We start from the raw sequence: 22,330 nt of genomic DNA on the forward strand, positions 1-22,330 counted from the left end.
CCCCAACAGTCTCCCCTCGTATCAACAATGCTGTAGAAACAACTTATCTTTCCGGATTTAATTTTCCTCCAAATCATTTCACTGTCCTCCCACCCAAGACAAGATGTCACCTCTGTATAAAGAATTACAAACACTGCTCTTCTCAGAATTTGTTCACTGATCTTTGACAGGTTTCTCAACAATAGCAACAAAATAATTAAGTTTCCATTAATGCTATTCCTGGCATTGTTTATCCAGCTAATTTGAACAGTTGTTACCCTTTCCAAAAATTGAATCACTGCTTCCTTTTTGTCTTCTTTTGTATTATCCAAGTGTTCCAGCCAAACTGAAAGTTCCTTCCACGTGTACTCAAACACTCCACTGTCACGTAAAACCTGTCCAGAAAACCAAAGGGGGTGTAAAAAAAAAATAAATAAGAAACAACCAACTAAAATACAAAACCCAAAAAAGCACAGATCATTTTGTATAGCAACTTCACATTTTCTTCTTCTTGGAAAGGAAAAAATAGCAGGTTGATGAAAAGAAATATCTGTCATTTTCACCCCCTCAGTTCAAGAGGCCTTATTCCCCCTCACCAGGGCCACCCTAACTGCGTAACAGAGAGTAAAACTGAATGCATTTTTTAAAACAAAATTTCCCAAGACTGTATCATCCGACCTCAGCATAACTAAGGCCAAGGCCTAGTGTCTTCATCACGGCTGTTTTGCTTCCTGCTCTCTCACCAAGAGCAGTGAGAGGTAAGGCACAGCTATGTTACAGGTGCCAAATGAAACCTGCTGAGCTTTGTCAGACACACACAGGGGCTGTTGGAAGAGGGCAAGAAGCGGTCCTGGGGCAGAGAAAGGAGGGCTTTACGAATGAACAAAGAAAGAGGCAAAACCATGGCTTACTCTCTCACAACTGGGAAAAATCAGCTGAGAGTAACTTCTTTCTGCTCCTGTCCTCTCAGAGTCTCTCCTCCTCTCACCTGCTGTCTGCAGCACAAAACCAGTACAACTCCACTTCGTTCCTGCCCTCACACTGACCATGTGTATGGGATGGATCCCATGTGCACCACACTGAAGTATGCTGCAAACACCTATTCACCAGACTGGGCAACAAGCACATGGCGATCTCACTAAGAACACTCATTCCCATGCATTTGGAATATGAGACATCTAAAAGCACTCAGGGCGCAGGAACTTGCTTCAACACATGCCGGGGCAGTATGCACCGGATCCAGAGGCCGTTGTGCTACCTGCAGTGCTGCTCACTGCAGCAGCCTCTCTGCAACTTCATGGCTCAAGGCCTGCGGTGCAGGGACACAGAGGAAGAGAGCCAGCTGCAGCACAGAGCCACAGCCAGGGCCAATCCATCTCGTTGGTCCCAGCCTTCAAAAGAGCCTTACGTCGGACAGCTTCAATGGAGCTAGTATGTCCCCTGTCCCATCACGTGGCCTGAAACACCAGATGTGCCCCCTGCAATGGGGGCTATTGCAATGCTGTCTCACACGCTGGCAAGGAAGGTCCCCCTAAGGCACAGCCAAAGGTAAGAGCCAGGATACAGGCTAGCAGGATTTTTGGTCTGACCACATCAAGTCCTCCTGTTGTCAGCAGTCAGTCAGCACAAACCCTACTGAGGTCAAAGTTGCCTGAACACCGAACATTTGTTCCCTCCACCGTAGTACAGCTCATTCTTATAATTTCAGGGGAGCAGGCTATACTGCTTTAAGAGGGTTGTATACCCTTACACTATTACAGCAGGGGAAAAAAAAGTGCACCATGCCCTTAAAAATAGCCTATAGAAGGGCTTTTAAAAACTACTAATGTAATATAAAGGAAGATCATTGCTAAGTTAAATCTAAATCAGGCTACTTGTGCTTAAAAGAGTTGGAAAGATGGGTAAACAGTCAAATAAACCGAACAGTGGGTCGTGACCACAGAAAGGTCCAGAGAAGCGTAGGCATACTCACGGTTGCTGTGGGTGGTGAGGTAGACACAATTTTACCACAGTCAAGTAATAGGATTAAAATATTTAGAAACTTTTGCCCACTTTCATACTATCTAAATTCAGGCCCTTTTCTGAGGCACTTAAATTAGGAACTTGGCGACCCTCTGCTCCCTCTGTAAAAGAAAGAAAGGAGGAGGAAAGAGGAAGAGGAGGAATGGCTGTCTGAAGGGCAATCCAGATGACAGGCGATGTGAACCGCACAGTGGTAGAACCACCTGCCCCTCACTCTCAACAACAGAAGAAACCTTGGCCGGCTTCCTAACTCTGGCATCTACATTAAATGACTGTAATCATGTGGGATGAATCCATGCCTTTGTTTCTCCTCACACACAAAATACAAAGAAAGCTATCACAGCTCATTTGCTCTACATTTACCCTGTGTACACCACCATCAGGTATAAAAATAACACTGCTGCTTACACAAATCTGACAGGATAATTCATTTAAAGAAAGAAAAAAAAAAAAAGAAAGAAGGATTCATTTTTAAATAATTAACTATTTTTGGCAGAGTCTTGAAATAGAAATACACTTGCAGCTCTCATGAAAACAGGCAGGAACAGAATGTGAAATCCAAAAACATGCCTTCCGATTATATGGCACTGTGTTGAAAAATAAGCAAAACACACTCATCAACATCTATTCTTAGCAGCCTTTCTGCTGACATAACTGCCCTAACTTCACTGCTCCTGTATTCTCTTCAGAGAAAATGAAATGGACTGAATCTAAAAGAGGAAATGAGAATGAGTCAGCTAGCCCACGTCTCCACTCAGCAGAAGAATCCAAATACACTACAAAAACTGTACTGGGTAGCTTTTGATTGAGATATTCATTACCGTGAGCCAAAGTTAACCTGCCTTTAATCCGTTGTAGGGATCAAGGGCAACTAAAACCTAATACAATCACTGTAACTTTGGTGTAGTGGTTTGGACATTACAATTGCACCCTGTGATTGAAGCTAAATGCAGAAATTAAATGCGCACAAAGCTGTACACAAACTTGTATGCCACTATTACTATGGGACACTGCACGAGGATCCCTGTTCAGGGCTTAGAACAGCTTTTGGGGTTTTCTCTTGGGGAGGACAGTTGTTTGGTTGGGTTTGTTTTGAATGCAGGTCTCTAGCCCTACTTAGATAACTAAAAGATGCCCAGTTTTAAAAAGATACTAGAACTGACAGCTGCTGGTGCCCTCATGAGATTTGTAGTTGATCAAGACTTCTGAAAAGCCAGATAACTTATTTAAATGCACAGAAGGGGATTTTAATTAATTTTTGAGACAAAAGTACTCCTTGCATCAGAGCTTGTATCAAACTATAACAAACAGGACTATTGTGCAAGGCCAGAGCAAAATAGCTAAGGCTTTAGGAAGGCTAGAGTGATGAAGTACAGATTAAATAAACAAGGATAAAAAAGAAAGATAAAAAATAATCTCTTCTTCAGCAATGTCAAGACCTTTACAGGCACAAACTATATCAGTTTATTACAGCATTGGAATTAATTCAGCCTAGGGGAGGTGGGCAAAGATTAAAGACATTTTCCTTACTATTTCATCAGCTGTTGCAGCAAATTCAGTTGACAACATTTACTTTACTAGCTAATAGGTAGTTATCTTACAGCAATTTCCAAGAACAGTCACAGAAAACAGGAAAGACGACTGTTGGCCACACAACTATGCAGTAAGGGCATCTGCTTTAAGAAAAATTTTAGAACACAGGAAGTTTAGGCCAATGGAATATAGTGAATATCCTAGTATTTCAGATCAAACACTTACCTTGATGATCAGTTTTTTGGTTGAAATTTTCAGATGAGAATGGTTACTTGTAACAAACATTTTCATCAGTAAATAGAATACTGATTTTTCACCAGATACCTTCTCTGTCTCAGAAACATCCTAAAAGAAAAATATATTATAATTCCCCTGGTACAGCAACACTGTACAGGATTATGTTGCACGGGAGCAGATACGCAATAGAAGTATATTATTTTATAGACCTGCCCAAAAATACCAAGGCCAGAAATGAATGGGAACATTTATACTACTTTGCATTCAGTTAACCAGGAAGATGAGTACAATGGTTTTTTGGAAAGTGGAAGAAGAGAGCAGTAACAGAAACACCAACTAATACAAGGGTCCAAGATAAAGCCACCTTCCTCCCCAATCATCCATCCTACTTCTGTTTTTGTTATCCCCAGGAATTCAGATTCCCTACAAGTACTGTCTGAATAAGAAATATAATCATTTAAGAGACTGATCCCCAAAGAACAGGAAAACAATGCAAGTCACAGGGATGCTGAACGCTATCTGAACATCAAATGACAATCCTTCAGCCACCTCCCCTGCTTTTCTCACTGACTTGCCTTTGATGTATAACAACCATAACTCAGTAACATTCCCAGATGTGGCTTTTATCTTTTCTGTTAAAACCTGTGTATACTAAAAGGGCAAAGCCACAAGAAAATACTTTTGCTTCTTTGCCTGTTTCCATGTTTTCCTTTGCTTTCTCTAACTCGCCTCAGTTTTCAATTTATGGTCAACTGGAAAGGACAGAAAATCTCCTACAAGGCAGGGCCACAGTCACAACACCCATAGGTCTCTCTGCTTCCCCCTCAGAGCTAGGCCCACTCTTTTATCCAGCCATGAAAAACAGGCTCTCTTACAGCTCTCTTACTGCACAGACCTGCAGTAAAAAAAAAGAGATCAGGGGCCCTGAATGTTTCAGTAATTATGGAGAGGTCGGACAGCCTTAACAAATGCAAGAATCATCCCCTGGAATGGGTGGGATAGCTCCCATCAGCAGGTCATTTCCTTGGTCTGAAATCTCAGACAAGTAAAAACCAGCAAATTCTCACTCTTGCCCCTCTTCAAGGACATGAAGAACTGAAGAAACCTTGTCCAGCCCTCTTCAGGAAGACAAAAATCTCTGCCCTTGTAGAAAAGTTTTTCAGGTCAGAAGGGATTCTTCACCAATGCTAAGACTGAAATTCTTAGTTTTTATTCTGGTTTTCAAAAGGGTCACCTCTTAAAATGACTGGACTGGGATGAATATAAAACTAGGCAGTGCCAGATGTAAAGATTTGAGGACAGCAGGCCAAAGAAACATAAATCTGCCTTGAAGTCTCTTACCTGTACTCTGAACCAGGCAAATTTATTTGCAGGAAGTTCTAAAGCCACTTTCAGTATATGGTGCTGCAGAACAGGAGGGACCTCCTCTCGGAGGCCCTTTTCAGTGACAATACCTGAAGTTTGAAAGAAATACAATCATCAACACTAACCATTTAAGGTTTCACCACCACTGTGAGATAAGCTGGCAATCCACTGATTTTCAGACCACAAGATCCCCAAACACTCTATGATTACATTTTGCTAACCTAAGGCTGGAATCCAGCCTTCAGCAGGGAGAGTCTAACACCTGACCCTGGCACAAGCCATCGCTGTTGCATGGGAATACAAAATCTCTTCTACCAGTCTCAGAGACCCTGAAAAGCTGTGGCCTACAGGAAGTAAAGGGAATAGATAAACAGGAGACCAAAATACAGAATTTAAGTCAATAACAGATCTTAACGCTTATACCATTACAATATTTCCTACAGGCAACGGAACTTTACACTTGTGTCTCTCCCTACATCACCTTTATGATCTGCTCACGATGACTGCTTTGGCATAGCCTCAGAATTACTCACCTTACAGGTCATACAGCGGTGCAGAGACCCTCACAGCATGCTCCAAAAATTGACCTGCCCACACTTTAACTTCAGTTAAATTACATACAGAGATCAGCTGTGTAAAGCTTTAGTGTCAGTGTGCTTTTCATAGTCTGTGTAGTATTTTTGTGGTCCACATTAGAGAGAGAACAATAAATTTTAAAAATGCAGCATCACTACAAAGTCTAGCCAACAGTAAGACCAAAGAATAAAACTATACCAGCTGTGTAAAAATATATTGCTACAAGGTAGAAAACCATGCTGCCTTTGGAATGTATGTTTTAATCAGGGTGAGGGGAAGGAATGACAGAACTCTCAAGCTAGCATCTGAGGGAAGTTTCACAATTAATTTACACCATCATTTTCTACGGTGTCATATTGCATCAAAATTAATATCCAGGCTCACTTCATTAAATTTGTTTGAGAATTACACTTTATTTTGCATCCCATTCAACTGTTTATTTCATACTCTAAAAAAATATACCATCAAAGAGATTTATGCCTCACAAAAAGGTGTCCTGCCTTTTGTCCATTTTGGAAAAAGCGACCAATGGAAGAAATAATGGGATAAACAGTATACGTGATTTGGTGAGTCACCAAATATACAAACCAATTAAATATCCTTTGACAGAGGGAGGAAAAACCTCATGTGAGACAGTTGATTCAGTGGGGTTTTTTTCTTTAAAGCTCCTTTTTCAGGTTAGAGAATGTGATGCCCATCTACAAGAAGGGCTGGAAGGACAATCTGGGGAATTACAGGCCTGTCAGCCTGACCGCGGTGCCGGGGAAGGTCATGGAGCAGTTCATCCTGAGTGCCATCAAACAGCACATCCACGACAACCAGGTGACTAGGCCCAGTCAGCACGGGTTTATGAAAAGCGGGTCCTGCTTGACCAACCTGATCTCCTTCTGTGACAAGATGGATGAGGGAAAGGCTGTGGATGCTGTCTAGCTAGACATCAGTAAAGCCTTTGACACCTTTTCCCACAGCATTCTCCTGGAGAAACTGGCTGCTCATGGCTTGGAGAGGCATACTCTTTGCTGGGTAAAAAACTGGTTGGGTAGCTGAGCCCAGAGAGTTGGGGTGAATGGAATTAAATCCAGTTGGCGGCCGGTCACAAACGGTGTTCCCCAGGGCTCAGTGTTGGGACCAGTTCTGTTTAACATCTTTATCAATGATCTGGACAAGGGGATTGAGTGCACCCTCAGCAAGTTTGCAGATCACACCAAGCTGGGTGGGAGTGTCAATTTGCTTGAGGGTAGAGAGGTTCTGCAGCAGGATCTGGACAGGCTGGATCAATGGGCTGAGGTCAATTGTATGAGGTTCAACAAGGCCATAGTGCTGGGTCCTACACTTGGGTCACAACAATCCCATGAAATGCTACAGGCTTGAGGAAGAGTGGCTGGAAAACTGCCTGGCAGAAAAGGACCTGGGGGTGCTGGTCGACAGCCAGCTGAATATGAGCCCAGGTGGCCAAGAAGGCCAACAGCATCCTGGCTTGAGGGAAGTGATCGTGCCCCTGTACTCGGTGCTGGTGAAGCTGCTCCTTGAATACTGTGTTCAGTTTTGGGCCCCTCACTACAAGAAGAACATTGAGGCACTGGAGCATGTCCAGAGAAAGGCAATGAAGCTGGTGAAGGGTCTGGAGCACAAGTCTGAGGAGCAGCTGAGGGAACTGGGGCTGTTCAGCTGGAGAAGAGGAGGCTGAGGGGAGACCTTATTGCCCTCTACAGCTGCCTGACAGGAGGCTGTAGCAAGGTGGGTGTTGGTCTCTTTTCCCAAATAACAAGCAATAGGACAGGAGGAAACAGCTTCAAGTTGCACCAGCGGAGGTTTAGATTGGGTATGAGAAAAAATTTCTTCACGGAAAGGGTTATCAAGCACTGGAACAGACTGCCCAGGGAAATGGTTGAGTCCCCATCCGTGGTGGTATTTAAAAGATGTGTAGACGAGGTGCTTAAAGACACGGTTTAGTGGTGGACTTGGCAGTGTTAGGTTTTTGGTTGGACCTGATGATCTTACAGGTCTTTTCCAACCTTAAAAATTCTATGATTTTTCCCCCAAGAGACTATAATTAAGGCATTTACATAACTCCCATCCTTACACATCCCAGACCTGCCTAGAACACAGAGAGTTGCTCTGGTTTGATGGCCTAAAAGCTCTGGTGGCTCACAGACAGCAATGATATCCAAACAACATTTTGCTCTCTCCTCCAGTCTCAATTTTAAATGGCTGTATTTATTGAAACACAAGCAATATTGGAGGATCTTGCCCACAGTCCATAAGTTGTGGCTCATCATCCTTGATCCTTTAAGCAGGTACAGAACATCTCCGTTTACTTCTGCTGTTTGAAGAGGAATACCCTCCATGAACATGACATCAGAGACAAAAATACAACAATATTGCTAAAGTGCTTCCTCATGTGGATTTTCCACAGGAGACAATACCATACAGAATACTGTTCTTCTCCGCACACACTGCCAATCTATGATAAAATAATTCAAAATACAGCAAATGGAAAAATACTTGAATGTTAAAAGATTTTCCAGAGGAAATTAGTGAATTGGTATGCGCTTCTCCCCCCCCCTTAAACTTTCTGTGAACTATCCTGTTTAAAAAAAATAAAGTATGCGGCTAATGGGAATAACTTACTTTTGTTGGATTGTTGACATAGGTCTGGGAGAATTTCACCCCCAAGTCTCAATGAGAGATGGACATAAAGCCTCCACAGAAACATTAGCATTAAAACCCCATAAAAAAAACAAATTTCTGCAAGAATACAACACACAAAGAGGAAGACTGTAGCGCAACCTACCACTTACAACAACTGAGTGTAGCAGAGCAGTTATGGAATTTAAGAGGGCAGAGTGCCAGAGCACTGCAGAAATAGCAACAATAAATGCCAACACAATGAAGAAACTAAACTGGGTTACTTTTAGAAAACAGTTCTTTTTCTAGCTATACAGAAGAGCAAACATTCCCTTCTGCTGTGGGCTTTGTAAATGGCCAGCAAAAGCAATGAAGGTAACAGAAATACCCATCACATACCTTTTAGCAGCTTGCTAAAATCAAAGTTGCTCCGTGCTACCAAGTGGGGCACAACCTTCTGATAAAGGCATATGACCTGAAGCAGTGCAGCTTTCAGAAATAGTGTCTCAGCATCATCTGAACCTAAACAAAGTGTTTACAGAATTAGTTTCTTCTTCCTTCATACCAAGAGAACAGTGTAGCACCTACATTATCAAACATGAGAATCACTAAATGTATTTCCAATAAACTTGCCTATGAAATGATCAGTTATCTTCCTCACTAACAAGAAGAAACAGAAAAAACATGGAATCCCCAGTTTCCTGCCCCAGCATTCCTGTGTGAATATTTTAAAAATCAAATTAGCTTATTCAGTGCTTCAGTTGGCAGTTGCTATTTCTAATTTGATTCTAAAGTCCTCATACATATAAAGACAATCTCAACATTTCAGCACTCACTGTAAGAATCAAATCAGTCCCAGTGATGTTCAATTTAAGGCCGAACAACAGGAAAAAAAGTGAAGGAAAGGAAATGGTCATGCTACCGGTTTTTGGGGATACTATTTTTACCTAATGCCAGGTAGGTTTGACTGGGGAAGTGCAGGAGACAGAACACTAATTTATTACTAATTTATTACTTTAGTTAAAGGTTTCTTTCTTTTCCTTCCCTCTTTCAAATTAATACTTTCTCAACGTGACCTCTTTGCAAGAGTAAGACAACAAATATCTCTATGAGAGAAACACCAACCCCAGCTAAGGCAGCTGTTTACTTCTTAAGAAAAACTATTTCAGCAGCTAAATATTCTTTTAGTTTATAACACAAGGACGTACAAAAGCTACTTGTTATCCAGTCACTCATGAAAGGAAGCAAAATAAATGAAGGGCAGCCAAAACTTTTTTTTAACACCTACTTTTTTCCTGTTAACTGGGCCTCCCTCAGGGAGCTATGAAGAACTGGATGGACGCCATGCATAAACTTTGTTTGCCTGAGTCTCAACTCCAATTAAAAAAAGAATTCTCTAGTGGCCACAGTGCAAATAAAGCTGTAAGAGGTGAGCTGAGAGTAAGTGATACAGTATTATCACCCTATTATGCAGAGAAACTACAGCTACAGTATTTCAGATTAGCTCCTCCACTGGTTTCAGCAGGCACTCTACCAATAAAGAGCCTTGGAGCATCAGCGTTGGCAACTATTTTGCTGCCCAAAGCCACACACAGAAGACATACACTGAAAAACTCTCTGCTGCAGGAAGTCTCACTGTGGAATATGCCCTGTGAAGGGCATGAAACTGGAATGTAGATTTATCTCCAGACTGTAAGTAAAACATTGCAGGCTGCTAGCCAAGCTACAGGGTACTAAAACTTCCATTTCCCTGCAATGGGACTATGAAAGCAAGTCCTTCAGGAGAGGGACACTGGTTTTGAGAGAGGAAAACTGAAGCCTTCACTCCAACCCTCTCTCTCTCTTCCAACACTTGCATGTTTCTAATCCTGTGCTACAGCAACACAAGCATTTGTGTAGCCACAGTAACTAAGTGCTTCAAAAAAATGACCTCATGGTAAAGTAACTTGGCCAAACTAAAGTCTCTCAAAAAATTCTTTTTCAGGCATATCAGTTTCATGTGGCTGCAAAATACTCCTACTAGCATAAAAAGGTCAAGGACAGGAAGGTTAGTTCAATAAAGGGAATTGCAGAGTCCTGCACTGGAAGAGAAACAACCCCAGACACCAGTAAATGCTGGGGGCCACCAGCTGGAAAGCAGCTTGGCACAAAAGGGCCTAGGGGTCCTGGTGGGCACCAGGTTGAACATGAGCCAGCAATGTGCTCTTGCCACAGAGAAGGCTACCAGTATCCTGGGCTGCATCAAGCCATTGCCAGCAAGTGAAGGGAGGTGATCCTTCATCTCTACTTAGCGCTGGCAAGGCCACACCTGGAGTGCTGGGTCCTGTGCTGGGCTCCCCAGTACAAGAGAGACATGAACACACTGGAGGGAGTCCAACAAAGGGCCAGAGAGATGAAGGGACTGGAGCATCTCTCCTGTGAGGAAGGGCTGGAAGAGCTAGGACTGTTCAGCCTGGAAAAGAGACGGCTCAGGGGGGATCTCATCAATGTCTGTAAATACCTGAAGGGAGGGTGCAAAGAGGAGGGAGCCAGGCTCTTTTCAGTGGTGCCCAGCGACAGGACCAGAGGCAACGGGCACAGACTGAAACACAGGAGGCTCCCTCTGAACATTAGGAAAGTCTCTTTCTCTGTGAGGGTGGCCGAGCACTGGCACAGGTTGCCTAGAGAGGTTGTTGGAGTCTCCATCCCCAGAGATATTCAACAGCTGTCTGGACGTGGTCCTGAGCAACCAGGTGTAGACAGCAGGGTTGGACAAGATGACCTCCAGGGTCCCTTCCAACCTCAACCATTCTGTGATTCTGTGACAGCAGAAAGGCAAACTGCTTAACCTAATAGCAATGGCAGCCTATTTGTCAAACTGCGTTCACAGGCAATTCTGATGCTGGTCAGAATTAAACAAGTGACTTCCGGACTCTGCTGAAGTTACCTACTTTACATGGGATGAGGATTTCATAACACCCATTCAAACACATGTAAGAAGGGCCAACTCCACCTGCTTTGCCTACCATGCTGTTCAGCAACTTCTGCTGTCTCAGTCATCACCTTCACAGTGGAGATATCACTTTCCCTTTTCTCCTCTTGGCCATTGCAGTGTTCTCTCCCTTGCTTCAGAAGGGACTGCCAGACAGCCACTATACTGTTCATGTCTGGTAAAAGCTAGAAGCAAAAAAGAGTAAATTACAATAACTCTCCTGCACAAGACCAAGCTACTGTGATAAAAATATTCACAACCAACCAACATAAGGATTTGCTGCTCTTCACAAAGGTTTGAACTGATTTGGTATACAATTGGAAAAAGATCTGAAATCAAGTAGTGTACTTTCACTTCTGCAGAACATAAATACTGCAAAGAACACTTTACTGAAAGTTTCCTGTGAAAAATTTACGTTTGGTTCTTCATCTTCATGATGTATTTTCAACCCAAGTGCTACCTTGTCTAGTAACTTCTAACACCAAATGAACTCTGCTGGCTACAATTTACTTGAACAAGGAGGAGAATTTGCCTCTGAGAGGACTCTTGGAATTAGTTTGCAGCACAATAGCTGCCAATGTTACAAACTTGTCTCACAACAAAATTTTATTTGCACTTCCAACAGCCAGCTTTGTTAGGCAACTGTGATCTACTACCACACCTTTTAACCCACTGCCTTCCCCCCCCACTGCTCAAAGATATTATCTCCTGGCTCCCAGGCCGCAATCACCTGGGGAGAAAGTGCATAGTTATCTGCTGCAAAATGACTCATGTTATAGTCCAATTTTCTTTTTATTTTGTACCTTGCTGACGGCTTCTCTGTACAGCTGTACGAATTCCTGCATCATTGACAGCGTGTAGATTTCTGACTTTTGCCATGTTTCTTCATTCAAACAGTACTCAATATTCTTCAAGGCTCTTCTCAGAACCATTGATACAAGTGACAGTACGCTGTGCTTCACTACTGTACTGGGTAACTAAAAGAAGGAAGTTGAATTAATGACATTTCACTGCTTCCTCTTATGCTTTGCACATAATCTGTACTCTGAATATATAGTAACATTTGTTAACAAATCAATTATTTCCTAAACCTTGGTTTGTATGAAAGAATCTGTAGGTTTTCAGATTCCCAGCCTAAACTCTTAGTGAGCATTGACAGAGTTGGTTCTTGTGAATGGCTCTTGGAAGCAGTACCAATGGATTTTAATTCATTTTCTAGTGCTTCCCCAAGCCAGCTTTAAGCTGGGACAGACAACTGCATCAAGCCATTGCCAGCAAGTGAAGGGAGGTGATCCTTCATCTCTACTTAGCGCTGGCAAGGCCACACCTGGAGTGCTGGGTCCTGTGCTGGGCTCCCCAGTACAAGAGAGACATGAACACACTGGAGGGAGTCCAACAAAGGGCCAGAGAGATGAAGGGACTGGAGCATCTCTCCTGTGAGGAAGGGCTGGAAGAGCTGGGACTGTTCAGCCTGGAAAAGAGACGGCTCAGGGGGGATCTCATCAATGTCTGTAAATACCTGAAGGGAGGGTGCAAAGAGGAGGGAGCCAGGCTCTTTTCAGTGGTGCCCAGCGACAGGACCAGAGGCAACGGGCACAGACTGAAACACAGGAGGCTCCCTCTGAACATTAGGAAAGTCTCTTTCTCTGTGAGGGTGGCCGAGCACTGGCACAGGTTGCCTAGAGAGGTTGTTGGAGTCTCCATCCCCAGAGATATTCAACAGCTGTCTGGACGTGGTCCTGAGCAACCAGGTGTAGACAGCAGGGTTGGACAAGATGACCTCCAGGGTCCCTTCCAACCTCAACCATTCTGTGATTCTGTGACAGCAGAAAGGCAAACTGCTTAACCTAATAGCAATGGCAGCCTATTTGTCAAACTGCGTTCACAGGCAATTCTGATGCTGGTCAGAATTAAACAAGTGACTTCCGGACTCTGCTGAAGTTACCTACTTTACATGGGATGAGGATTTCATAACACCCATTCAAACACATGTAAGAAGGGCCAACTCCACCTGCTTTGCCTACCATGCTGTTCAGCAACTTCTGCTGTCTCAGTCATCACCTTCACAGTGGAGATATCACTTTCCCTTTTCTCCTCTTGGCCATTGCAGTGTTCTCTCCCTTGCTTCAGAAGGGACTGCCAGACAGCCACTATACTGTTCATGTCCGGTAAAAGCTAGAAGCAAAAAAGAGTAAATTACAATAACTCTCCTGCACAAGACCAAGCTACTGTGATAAAAATATTCACAACCAACCAACATAAGGATTTGCTGCTCTTCACAAAGGTTTGAACTGATTTGGTATACAATTGGAAAAAGATCTGAAATCAAGTAGTGTACTTTCACTTCTGCAGAACATAAATACTGCAAAGAACACTTTACTGAAAGTTTCCTGTGAAAAATTTACGTTTGGTTCTTCATCTTCATGATGTATTTTCAACCCAAGTGCTACCTTGTCTAGTAACTTCTAACACCAAATGAACTCTGCTGGCTACAATTTACTTGAACAAGGAGGAGAATTTGCCTCTGAGAGGACTCTTGGAATTAGTTTGCAGCACAATAGCTGCCAATGTTACAAACTTGTCTCACAACAAAATTTTATTTGCACTTCCAACAGCCAGCTTTGTTAGGCAACTGTGATCTACTACCACACCTTTTAACCCACTGCCTTCCCCCCCCACTGCTCAAAGATATTATCTCCTGGCTCCCAGGCCGCAATCACCTGGGGAGAAAGTGCATAGTTATCTGCTGCAAAATGACTCATGTTATAGTCCAATTTTCTTTTTATTTTGTACCTTGCTGACGGCTTCTCTGTACAGCTGTACGAATTCCTGCATCATTGACAGCGTGTAGATTTCTGACTTTTGCCATGTTTCTTCATTCAAACAGTACTCAATATTCTTCAAGGCTCTTCTCAGAACCATTGATACAAGTGACAGTACGCTGTGCTTCACTACTGTACTGGGTAACTAAAAGAAGGAAGTTGAATTAATGACATTTCACTGCTTCCTCTTATGCTTTGCACATAATCTGTACTCTGAATATATAGTAACATTTGTTAACAAATCAATTATTTCCTAAACCTTGGTTTGTATGAAAGAATCTGTAGGTTTTCAGATTCCCAGCCTAAACTCTTAGTGAGCATTGACAGAGTTGGTTCTTGTGAATGGCTCTTGGAAGCAGTACCAATGGATTTTAATTCATTTTCTAGTGCTTCCCCAAGCCAGCTTTAAGCTGGGACAGACAATATAAAAAAGATTTAATTAACCAACTGAAGAAACTTATTGGATGATCCCACACTTAAACAGTATAAATGAGGACAGAAAAATCCACCAAAATACTATAGACTGCTCTTACATTTAGTCCTTGGGTGAACATTATTTTATTGCACACTGCAGGGACTGTTGTTACCATCACCATAGAAAGCAACCTGGGAAGAGGAATAAACTCTGAAGTCTTAAAAGAATTGGAAATCTCTGGTTGAGCCTCATAGATCTGAAATAAAAATAACAATTTAATCAACAATGATATAACCCTGGAGACAACAGCTTCTTCTGGGGAGCATTTTACAGAAGGGCTTTGACTTGTCAAAAGTAATGACAGCACTAAATATCAGCTTTTATGCAGAAATGCTACAGAGCATCCCCCAGACCACTATTCAACTATGTGGAACATCCGTAGGTGACCTGCACCCCTGCTGAAGGCCACCCCTTTTCAAGAAGCAGACTACAGATCCTACTTGCCCATTTTAAGCTAAAGCAAAGAGTCAGGGGAACACTGATAAAAGACAAAAGGTTTTTCTAGCCAAGCTTCAATGTTGCTGCATCTCAAAACACATACCATCAACAGGATGTTTCCCACTGCTTCTTATGCCAATCCCTTCTTTTCCGGTTTAGTTAAATGTTTATACAGACTCCATGCTCCAAGCATGGCTTTTTACCAAATGACCTTCCACCTTGCTCTATGTCTACACTTTTTAAAGCAGCTGTGGTTCTGAGCCATGGCTTATTTTCCTCAGCACCCACAGAAAACAGGATGCCATTCCCTGCCCCGCTCCATTTACCATCTTCGACATTTAACAGCATCCTGCTGCTTCTTTCCTAATGTACCTACAGTAATTGATGGTGTTATTTCAGAACCATTAAGTCCTTTCCGTTTAGCTCACTTAAACCTCAGTCACCTAACTTCTCTGCTGCCGGACTGGTTTGTTTTTAAAATCACAATTTATGAAGTATTGTGCCTGTCTGCTTTTTAGTAATTTTAATAAACTCTAAAGCACTGTGCATTTACAGCTGTGAACACACTTTCAGACATGTGAGTTTCCTCTGATACAGAACAGCTGCTTCTGAAACAAAACCAAAAAAAGCCCACTCCCTGATCCTCAGTTTAGTTCCTCTAAAATCAATGAAATCTCATCCCTTGTCACTAGGAAGACCTCAGCTAAAATCACGAATTCAAAGATAGTTAGTTTACACCTAACACGGCCACACCACGGGCTGGCCAGGCTCTGTACTCCACAGTACCCAAATTGTAACAAATTTTACAGAGGAATGGCATTATAATATCTACCTGTAATAAAAGCAACGAAAGGCAGGCTTAACAATCTACTACCAAGTTCCTTTGCCTGGTAACTTTTCTGTAGGTCAGGAATGTTTGATTTTACCATCTTTCCTATTACAATTTTGCATAATTCTGCACTACTGTTTAACAAAAACTACTACAATTTTTAGAGGAAAAAAAGAGTATTGCGATTGCAAATTTCTATGGAGAGGTGGTGTGCATCATGCATACTCTTACCTTTTTGAGTAACTTCATATTGTCCATCCAAGCTGACTTCAGTCTAGGAACAAAGGAATACTGGGTCTCCTTAAAGTATCTGTTCAGTAAATCTGGACATACTTTAAGAATATTCACCATGAGATCAGCAACCATTTCATCTTCTGTTGCAGTTTTTAATCCAAGCAGAAAGCGCAGAAGCACCACGTTTCCTCCCCTATTGAAGACAAAAAAATGCTTTAAAAAATGGAATCCCTATTTCGATACTTTACAGTTGATGCCGGGGTAAACTGAAGGCAAGACCTCTCACACTGCTGGCATAATTTCCGAGTTTATACTCGGAAAAGAAAGAACTGAATTTACCTCTAGGTTTTTCTCCATGACAAAGAGTAATTACTTTTAATTAAACTCTCAATGTTTCAGAAATACTCTAACCAAGCCTCACAAAGCTAAAAATGTAGAATTAAAATTTAAAATTAAAGTTGGAAGTATTTTCTGTGGTTTTTAGTCCTCTTTTTAAGTTTACTTCTGTTTGTCCCAAACAAAGTGAGAACACCACAGATATCAGACTAATTCTAGCTAGAATTTTGCTCAAAGCAAGAAACAACCTGCTCTAGCACTACTCAGTGTTATTACCCGCTACTACAATCTAGTACCTTCTTTGGCCAGCTAGTGTGATGAAGCATAAACTCACCCTATGAGAACCCCTCCATGGAATTACAAGAGTCCCAATTATTTTCTCTATCAGCTATAATCTACTGCACACATATTTTAACAAATATGGAATTAGCAAATGGAAATGGTATGGCAAATAGTTGCTTCCAGATTAGGTGTTGCAGGCCAAATTTTGGCACTCCTGAAATCCGTGTTGACATTTTGCCAAAATCTGTGGCAAACCACATCTGGTTCTATAAAATGTAAATTAGACTAGCTATTTTACTACCAGCTGGTCTACACTGCAGCTCCGATGCTTTATTGTCACCTCAAGAAAAAAATCTATGATCCAAAAATCATACCTTACAATAAGAGACTTGTTATCTAATTATTCACAGAGGTGGCTCAGAGAAACATGTCCATTGCCTAAGCCCATATGAATAGGGCAGAGCACTCTCTGCTCTAGTACACAGAAGGATAAGGAGATCCAATACTTTGATCTTGTGGAGTTAAAAAACAAAAACAAAAAACCCCAGCATATTTATTTCTTCTGCCACAGAAGAAAGAGAGAGGGGAGCAGAATTCAGTGAAGTTACTCACAAAAAGCCTGGAAGGGCAGACAAGATAACCAGTGAGGTCTCTCCTATTCTAGCAGAAAGTACACAAACAATCTCAGCTGTCTCATAACTTACTTGCCAGAAGTTCCAAGACTTGGATCATAGAAAGTTATGCCATGTTTCAGAGAGCAGCAGAGGTCCATCAAGAAATTATGAACAAGTTCCCGTACCATCGTCTTTCCCACCTCTTCAGAACCTTGAGTCACCTACAAGAGACAAAAAGGAGTACAAAAGGCATATGATTTTTGGTATCACAGAAGAAAATTTTACATCAATTTCACTCTTCTCTAAATTTTTTGAAGCTCCTTTTATACAGAAATGCTAAAAGATAGTTTTGCTTTTGTTCAGATTAACAAGACAAATTTCAGTTTCTGTATGCAACACATTAAATACTACAGTATTTTTTTTGTTTCAAGGAAAGCAAACCTACCAAATTTAGGTACATATATACTATCTGCAGGGCATTACTGACTTAGGACTTTTTGCTAAGAAGTCACATAAAGAGAAAAGTCAAGCTAAAGGAAAATAGTGATATAAAACTTACATAAATGGGGCAACGCCATCCTGGGACTTTGAAGTCAAGAATCTAATATTTAATCTGAAATAATCAACTTTCAACCTTACAGACCAGGTTCACTGTGAGGAAGTTCAGAAAGACCAAAAAAAAAATCACTGAAGCCTTCAGCATAAAGCACGTGAAATAAGCATGTGTATGGTTTTGGGGCCAATTTGGCAGAAGACAGAACAACTTTAATACAGGGCAAGAAAGATGGATAGCACTGAATACGCCAATGCTTCAGGGAAAGGAGGTGGGGCATCAGTGCCATTACAGTCATCATATAAAAATGGAAGAAGTGACCAAATATCCATGTCAAGCAAAAAGAAAAAAAAAAAAAGTTAAGCAAATTTCCATTAATCTTTTACATCCAGCACAGCTTAAGATCCCTACGAATGAGAAGTTTCTTGAAAATTATGGTTAGGAAATCAGAAACCATCTGACTCACAAGGACTGCATGGAATTGTAAGAATTTTAAATTACTCAAAACTGAAATGCATGTTTATGAACAGGATCATAGATTCGCATAGCTCCAAGCAGACACCTACTAGAAACTGGAATGACAAAGCCATAAATATCCAGTAGAGGAAGTATAAGGCAATCATTCAGTGTTACATGATTAAGAAAAATAAAAAAAAAAAAAAAGCAAAAATGTAACTTATTTATGAGAAGATGACAAAACATCTGCTGTACTAACACACACCCACCAGCTGTGGCCCTGATCCTTGCCTCATCTATGACTTTAGGAATGTGATTTCATGGAATAGTAGAATCAATAACAGCTCGGCCCTTAGAAACCCTGCCAACCTCTCAAACAGCGCAAGCTGAAAAGGCTGGCAACCATCTTGGGAGTTTAGCTCTCATATCAGATAAGCATGTAGGATGGGAATGAGGCACGTGGTAATTACATTGCTTCTGATGTATTCTCCTCTAGAGACACAAATGTGTCCAGGCAAAGGAATACACACACGCAAAAGGCCCAGTTATCCCTGGTTCACAGACCTGCACTGCAGTTCTGGCAATCAGGGAGGGGAAACGAACCCTCTTCCTAAAGCAGTAAGAAGCTGTGGAAAGACAGGGTTTCTCTTAAAGTAACCTCAGCAGATACCTCTTCTTGAGCTCCCAGTTACTCTAACCTTGACAAGCTATTTCAAAACCTATGGGCTGCAAGAGGGGGGGAAAAAAGGCAGGACAAGGACTAGGAATTACAAAGAAGTAAGTTACCAGACCTTTAAATCCCCAGGGCTGACATCAGTAATCCCATTCCACCGGTAAAGTGAAGCAATATGTATCAACACTTCTGCAGTAAAAAAGCGCACCTTCTGGGTTTTGGTGATATTTTTATTTTGAACCACCTGAAAACAATGAGAAAAACAAACACATAAAAAACTCTTCTATTTATTGCAAGTTATCACAAAACAATGGCAAATCAGCAACACTTCATTATTCTAGTACACGCACCACTCACTCTCATAACTACAAGAGACAAAAGGTCTGCTCCCATCTTGGTACGGTTGAAGCCACAGGACTCTACACCACCTTCTGCAAATACTGCACATGCTGAAGAGGACAGACTTTCGAGTTCAACTAAAAAGCACAGAACGTATTTAGAGTAGCACAGCCACAGACTAGGATCATGGAAACCTGCTGGTAGAGATGGTAGAACCTGCTACAAATAAAGTTTGAATGAAAGGGAAAACATGGTGCAGGAAGTTCACAAAATTTCTCCTACTGTTTTCTCCTGTCCTCATTTTTTTAATTCTCATTTTCCTTGCTAAACTGAAGGAGTCATACAGTGTGTCAGGTTTCATCAATAATGTAACGGTACATGATGTATGATTCCCACATGGGAAAAGCTTCATTTAGAAAACAAAGTCTCAAGGAGGTTTCTTTTACATTTAAATGCTAGCTTTTTTTCTTCTTCTTCCAAGGTTACTGCAATAGAAAAATGAAAGAATATTCTTGGCTTTAAATGGTCAGCTGTGAAAAGCCCGAGACTGAGGCAGGCTCTTATGGTTACACACTCTACATTTGAAACTGTTTTTTCTTCATTCTCTCAATTGGTCATACAACAGCTTATGCAACACTGCTACAGTAATGCCAAAGAGAGATCCAAAAATCATACACACTAGAACTAAAAACATTTTTTAAAACATTTTCACAAAAATAAAATCTCTGGTGCAGTTGCTGTACCCACAGCAGCAATAAGCTGGTACATCACCATGAAAGAGGCACAGCCATGCTAAGGAACAACAGAGCACAGGAAGGGCAGTCGAGAGACTAAACCAACTCTCACACCTTTCAGCAATTCTTACTGTCAAGTTTTCTGTCTCAACTCTGCTATGTCATGAGGTTATTTGTCTGTTATGAAAGAATCAGAACAAAACAACTTCAAAGAGGAGCAGACTTACCTCTCCAACATTACTTTCTGACAGCAGGTGGAATGTACCCTTTTTCACAAAAACTTCTCTAAGCTTGGGAAGACAATTTTATAAGACTCCCCTTTTCTTCTACCCCACCAAGAAATACCATTCACCGCATTAATCTCCTGCAGGAGAAACCTTGCCATCCTAACAGTAACCAAGTCCAAAGACCAGCTAACCAGGACCCCAGGATGCAGCCTCAATGGAGCCCCTGCTGCAGCTGGTTGGGGAATGGTACCACACACCCTTCAACTGCAACCAGATAGCTCCATTTCATGTCACAGTCCCCATCCTAAAAAACACACAAACCCCTTTTTCCCTTGGAAGGAAGACATCATTATCTAGTTCAGAGCTAACAAACCTAGTCAAATCTAGCTGATCTCCCCATTTTGGCATGAGACACATTCATAGATGGACCAATCTTACTGTCACTGGAAGCACCAAAAAGACTCCAATTCTTTTGACCTTCAGGTTTGGCACTGATGCAATTGCAACCCATGAAACAATCGGAATCTGTCAGACACCACACACTAAAGATGAGCTGAAATTAGCATCCGAGTACAAGCTACGCAAGGACTTCCTTTAAAAGAGGGCATTGGAAAAGCATAACAAGTTCCAGTCCTGAAACAATTAGTACGGCCAAGCTATCAACCTCCAACAATTATCAGTAATGGACACACTAACAAACTTTCAGCAGCAGCAGCACTGTGCCAACACCTTAAAGAGCTGTACATTTTATAAGAAATTACTGGAAAACTGTTTCCAGCAGCAAAGAAAATAGGAAACAAGAGACAATGCAGTTTCAAGGGTATATCATACCTTAGTTCTCAGTGTGGAAAGTAGAAGATTGACAGTAGAAACTTTGTCTTCCTTTATTTCAGAACGAAGAATATCTGGAATGAAATCTAAGAAGACATTTCAAATGTTAAGTGAAAATGTGAAAACTATTTTCATACTAAAATGCTTCAGGGAATTCATACCCATTTCTCTTCAATGTCATATTATTTACCTTGCTATTGTATTTAAGGATGAACCAAAAGGCTGCAATCAGAGTTCAGAAGGATGATGTGTCTGTAACTACAGTGATGAATAAGTGATGCCGCCAAACCTACTCTCATCGTAACTAGCAGAGTTGCCAACTCGGCTATTAACACTTATTGCAACAAGCATTGGTCAACTTCAAGTATATTTCAGGCCGCAATGTGCTATGCAGTATTTAAACTTGAGTAAATGCCTATCCTTTCCACTGAAGGACTCACAATTGTTTCACTGAGTGATTCTCAAATGGAGGTTACATCTCCAATGACGTGTCATCTTTTGGCTCATCTGTGCATCCCGAAGTTAGAGAACTTCAGTATCTTACAGGAGAATGAAAACGAGCTGTGCTGACTGGGTCTAGGTGTCCACTGCCATTCCCTGTCCTGAACAACTGTGAGCAATTAAAGGAAACGAACAGCCCCCATGGTAGCGTGAACAATAGAAGTAAATAATTATGGCCTGTTCTCATTCCGTCACCATAGAAGAAATTAATTGCTGCCAGCTAATGGCTGCTTTTTTTTTTTTTTAGACTATTCCTAGATCCCTTCTGAATTCTTTCATAACCTTAACAGGGGTTGCAATTCACAACTCGGGAAGCATCAGCAGTAGATATCAAATCACTAAAGTCAACAGCAGTTTTACATTATCTTCAGCACATAATGGATCAAGTATTAATCAAGTGTATGTAAGTTTTAACTTCCTGGATCCTCTTCTTTGTCAGCTCAGTTTGACCCCCTTCTCTAAGAGACACAAGTGTCATATACTCCTGGACTGCACTCCCATGTAATGCCTCCACAAACAATGCAAAGGACATTACACTGGTCTCCTGAATCATTGATAAAAAGCAGTTTAACAGAGTACAAAACAGTTGTCCTGCATGAGGATAGAAAGAAACTACGGTATGCACAGTCTTTAACACTTAAAAAAAAAACTTTAGTGCAACATCATCGGAATAAT

General features: G+C 41.5%; 1 protein-coding gene across 1 annotated transcript in view; it reads right to left on the bottom strand.

The window, feature by feature from the left end:
* Positions 1–22,330, bottom strand: part of URB1 (URB1 ribosome biogenesis homolog) — a 65,775-nt gene that overhangs the window by 28,771 nt on the left and 14,674 nt on the right. The window contains 11 exon segments of the mRNA XM_035896421.1: positions 258–374; positions 3,760–3,879; positions 5,113–5,225; positions 8,740–8,856; positions 13,336–13,486; positions 14,105–14,278; positions 14,667–14,804; positions 16,107–16,302; positions 17,432–17,562; positions 19,142–19,267; positions 21,155–21,240. Coding sequence (XP_035752314.1) covers positions 258–374; positions 3,760–3,879; positions 5,113–5,225; positions 8,740–8,856; positions 13,336–13,486; positions 14,105–14,278; positions 14,667–14,804; positions 16,107–16,302; positions 17,432–17,562; positions 19,142–19,267; positions 21,155–21,240 — 1,469 coding nt within the window.

The sequence above is a fragment of the Egretta garzetta genome, unplaced genomic scaffold (genome assembly GCF_000687185.1).
Source record: "Egretta garzetta isolate BGI_Z169 unplaced genomic scaffold, ASM68718v1 scaffold45, whole genome shotgun sequence".
NCBI lineage: Eukaryota > Metazoa > Chordata > Aves > Pelecaniformes > Ardeidae > Egretta > Egretta garzetta.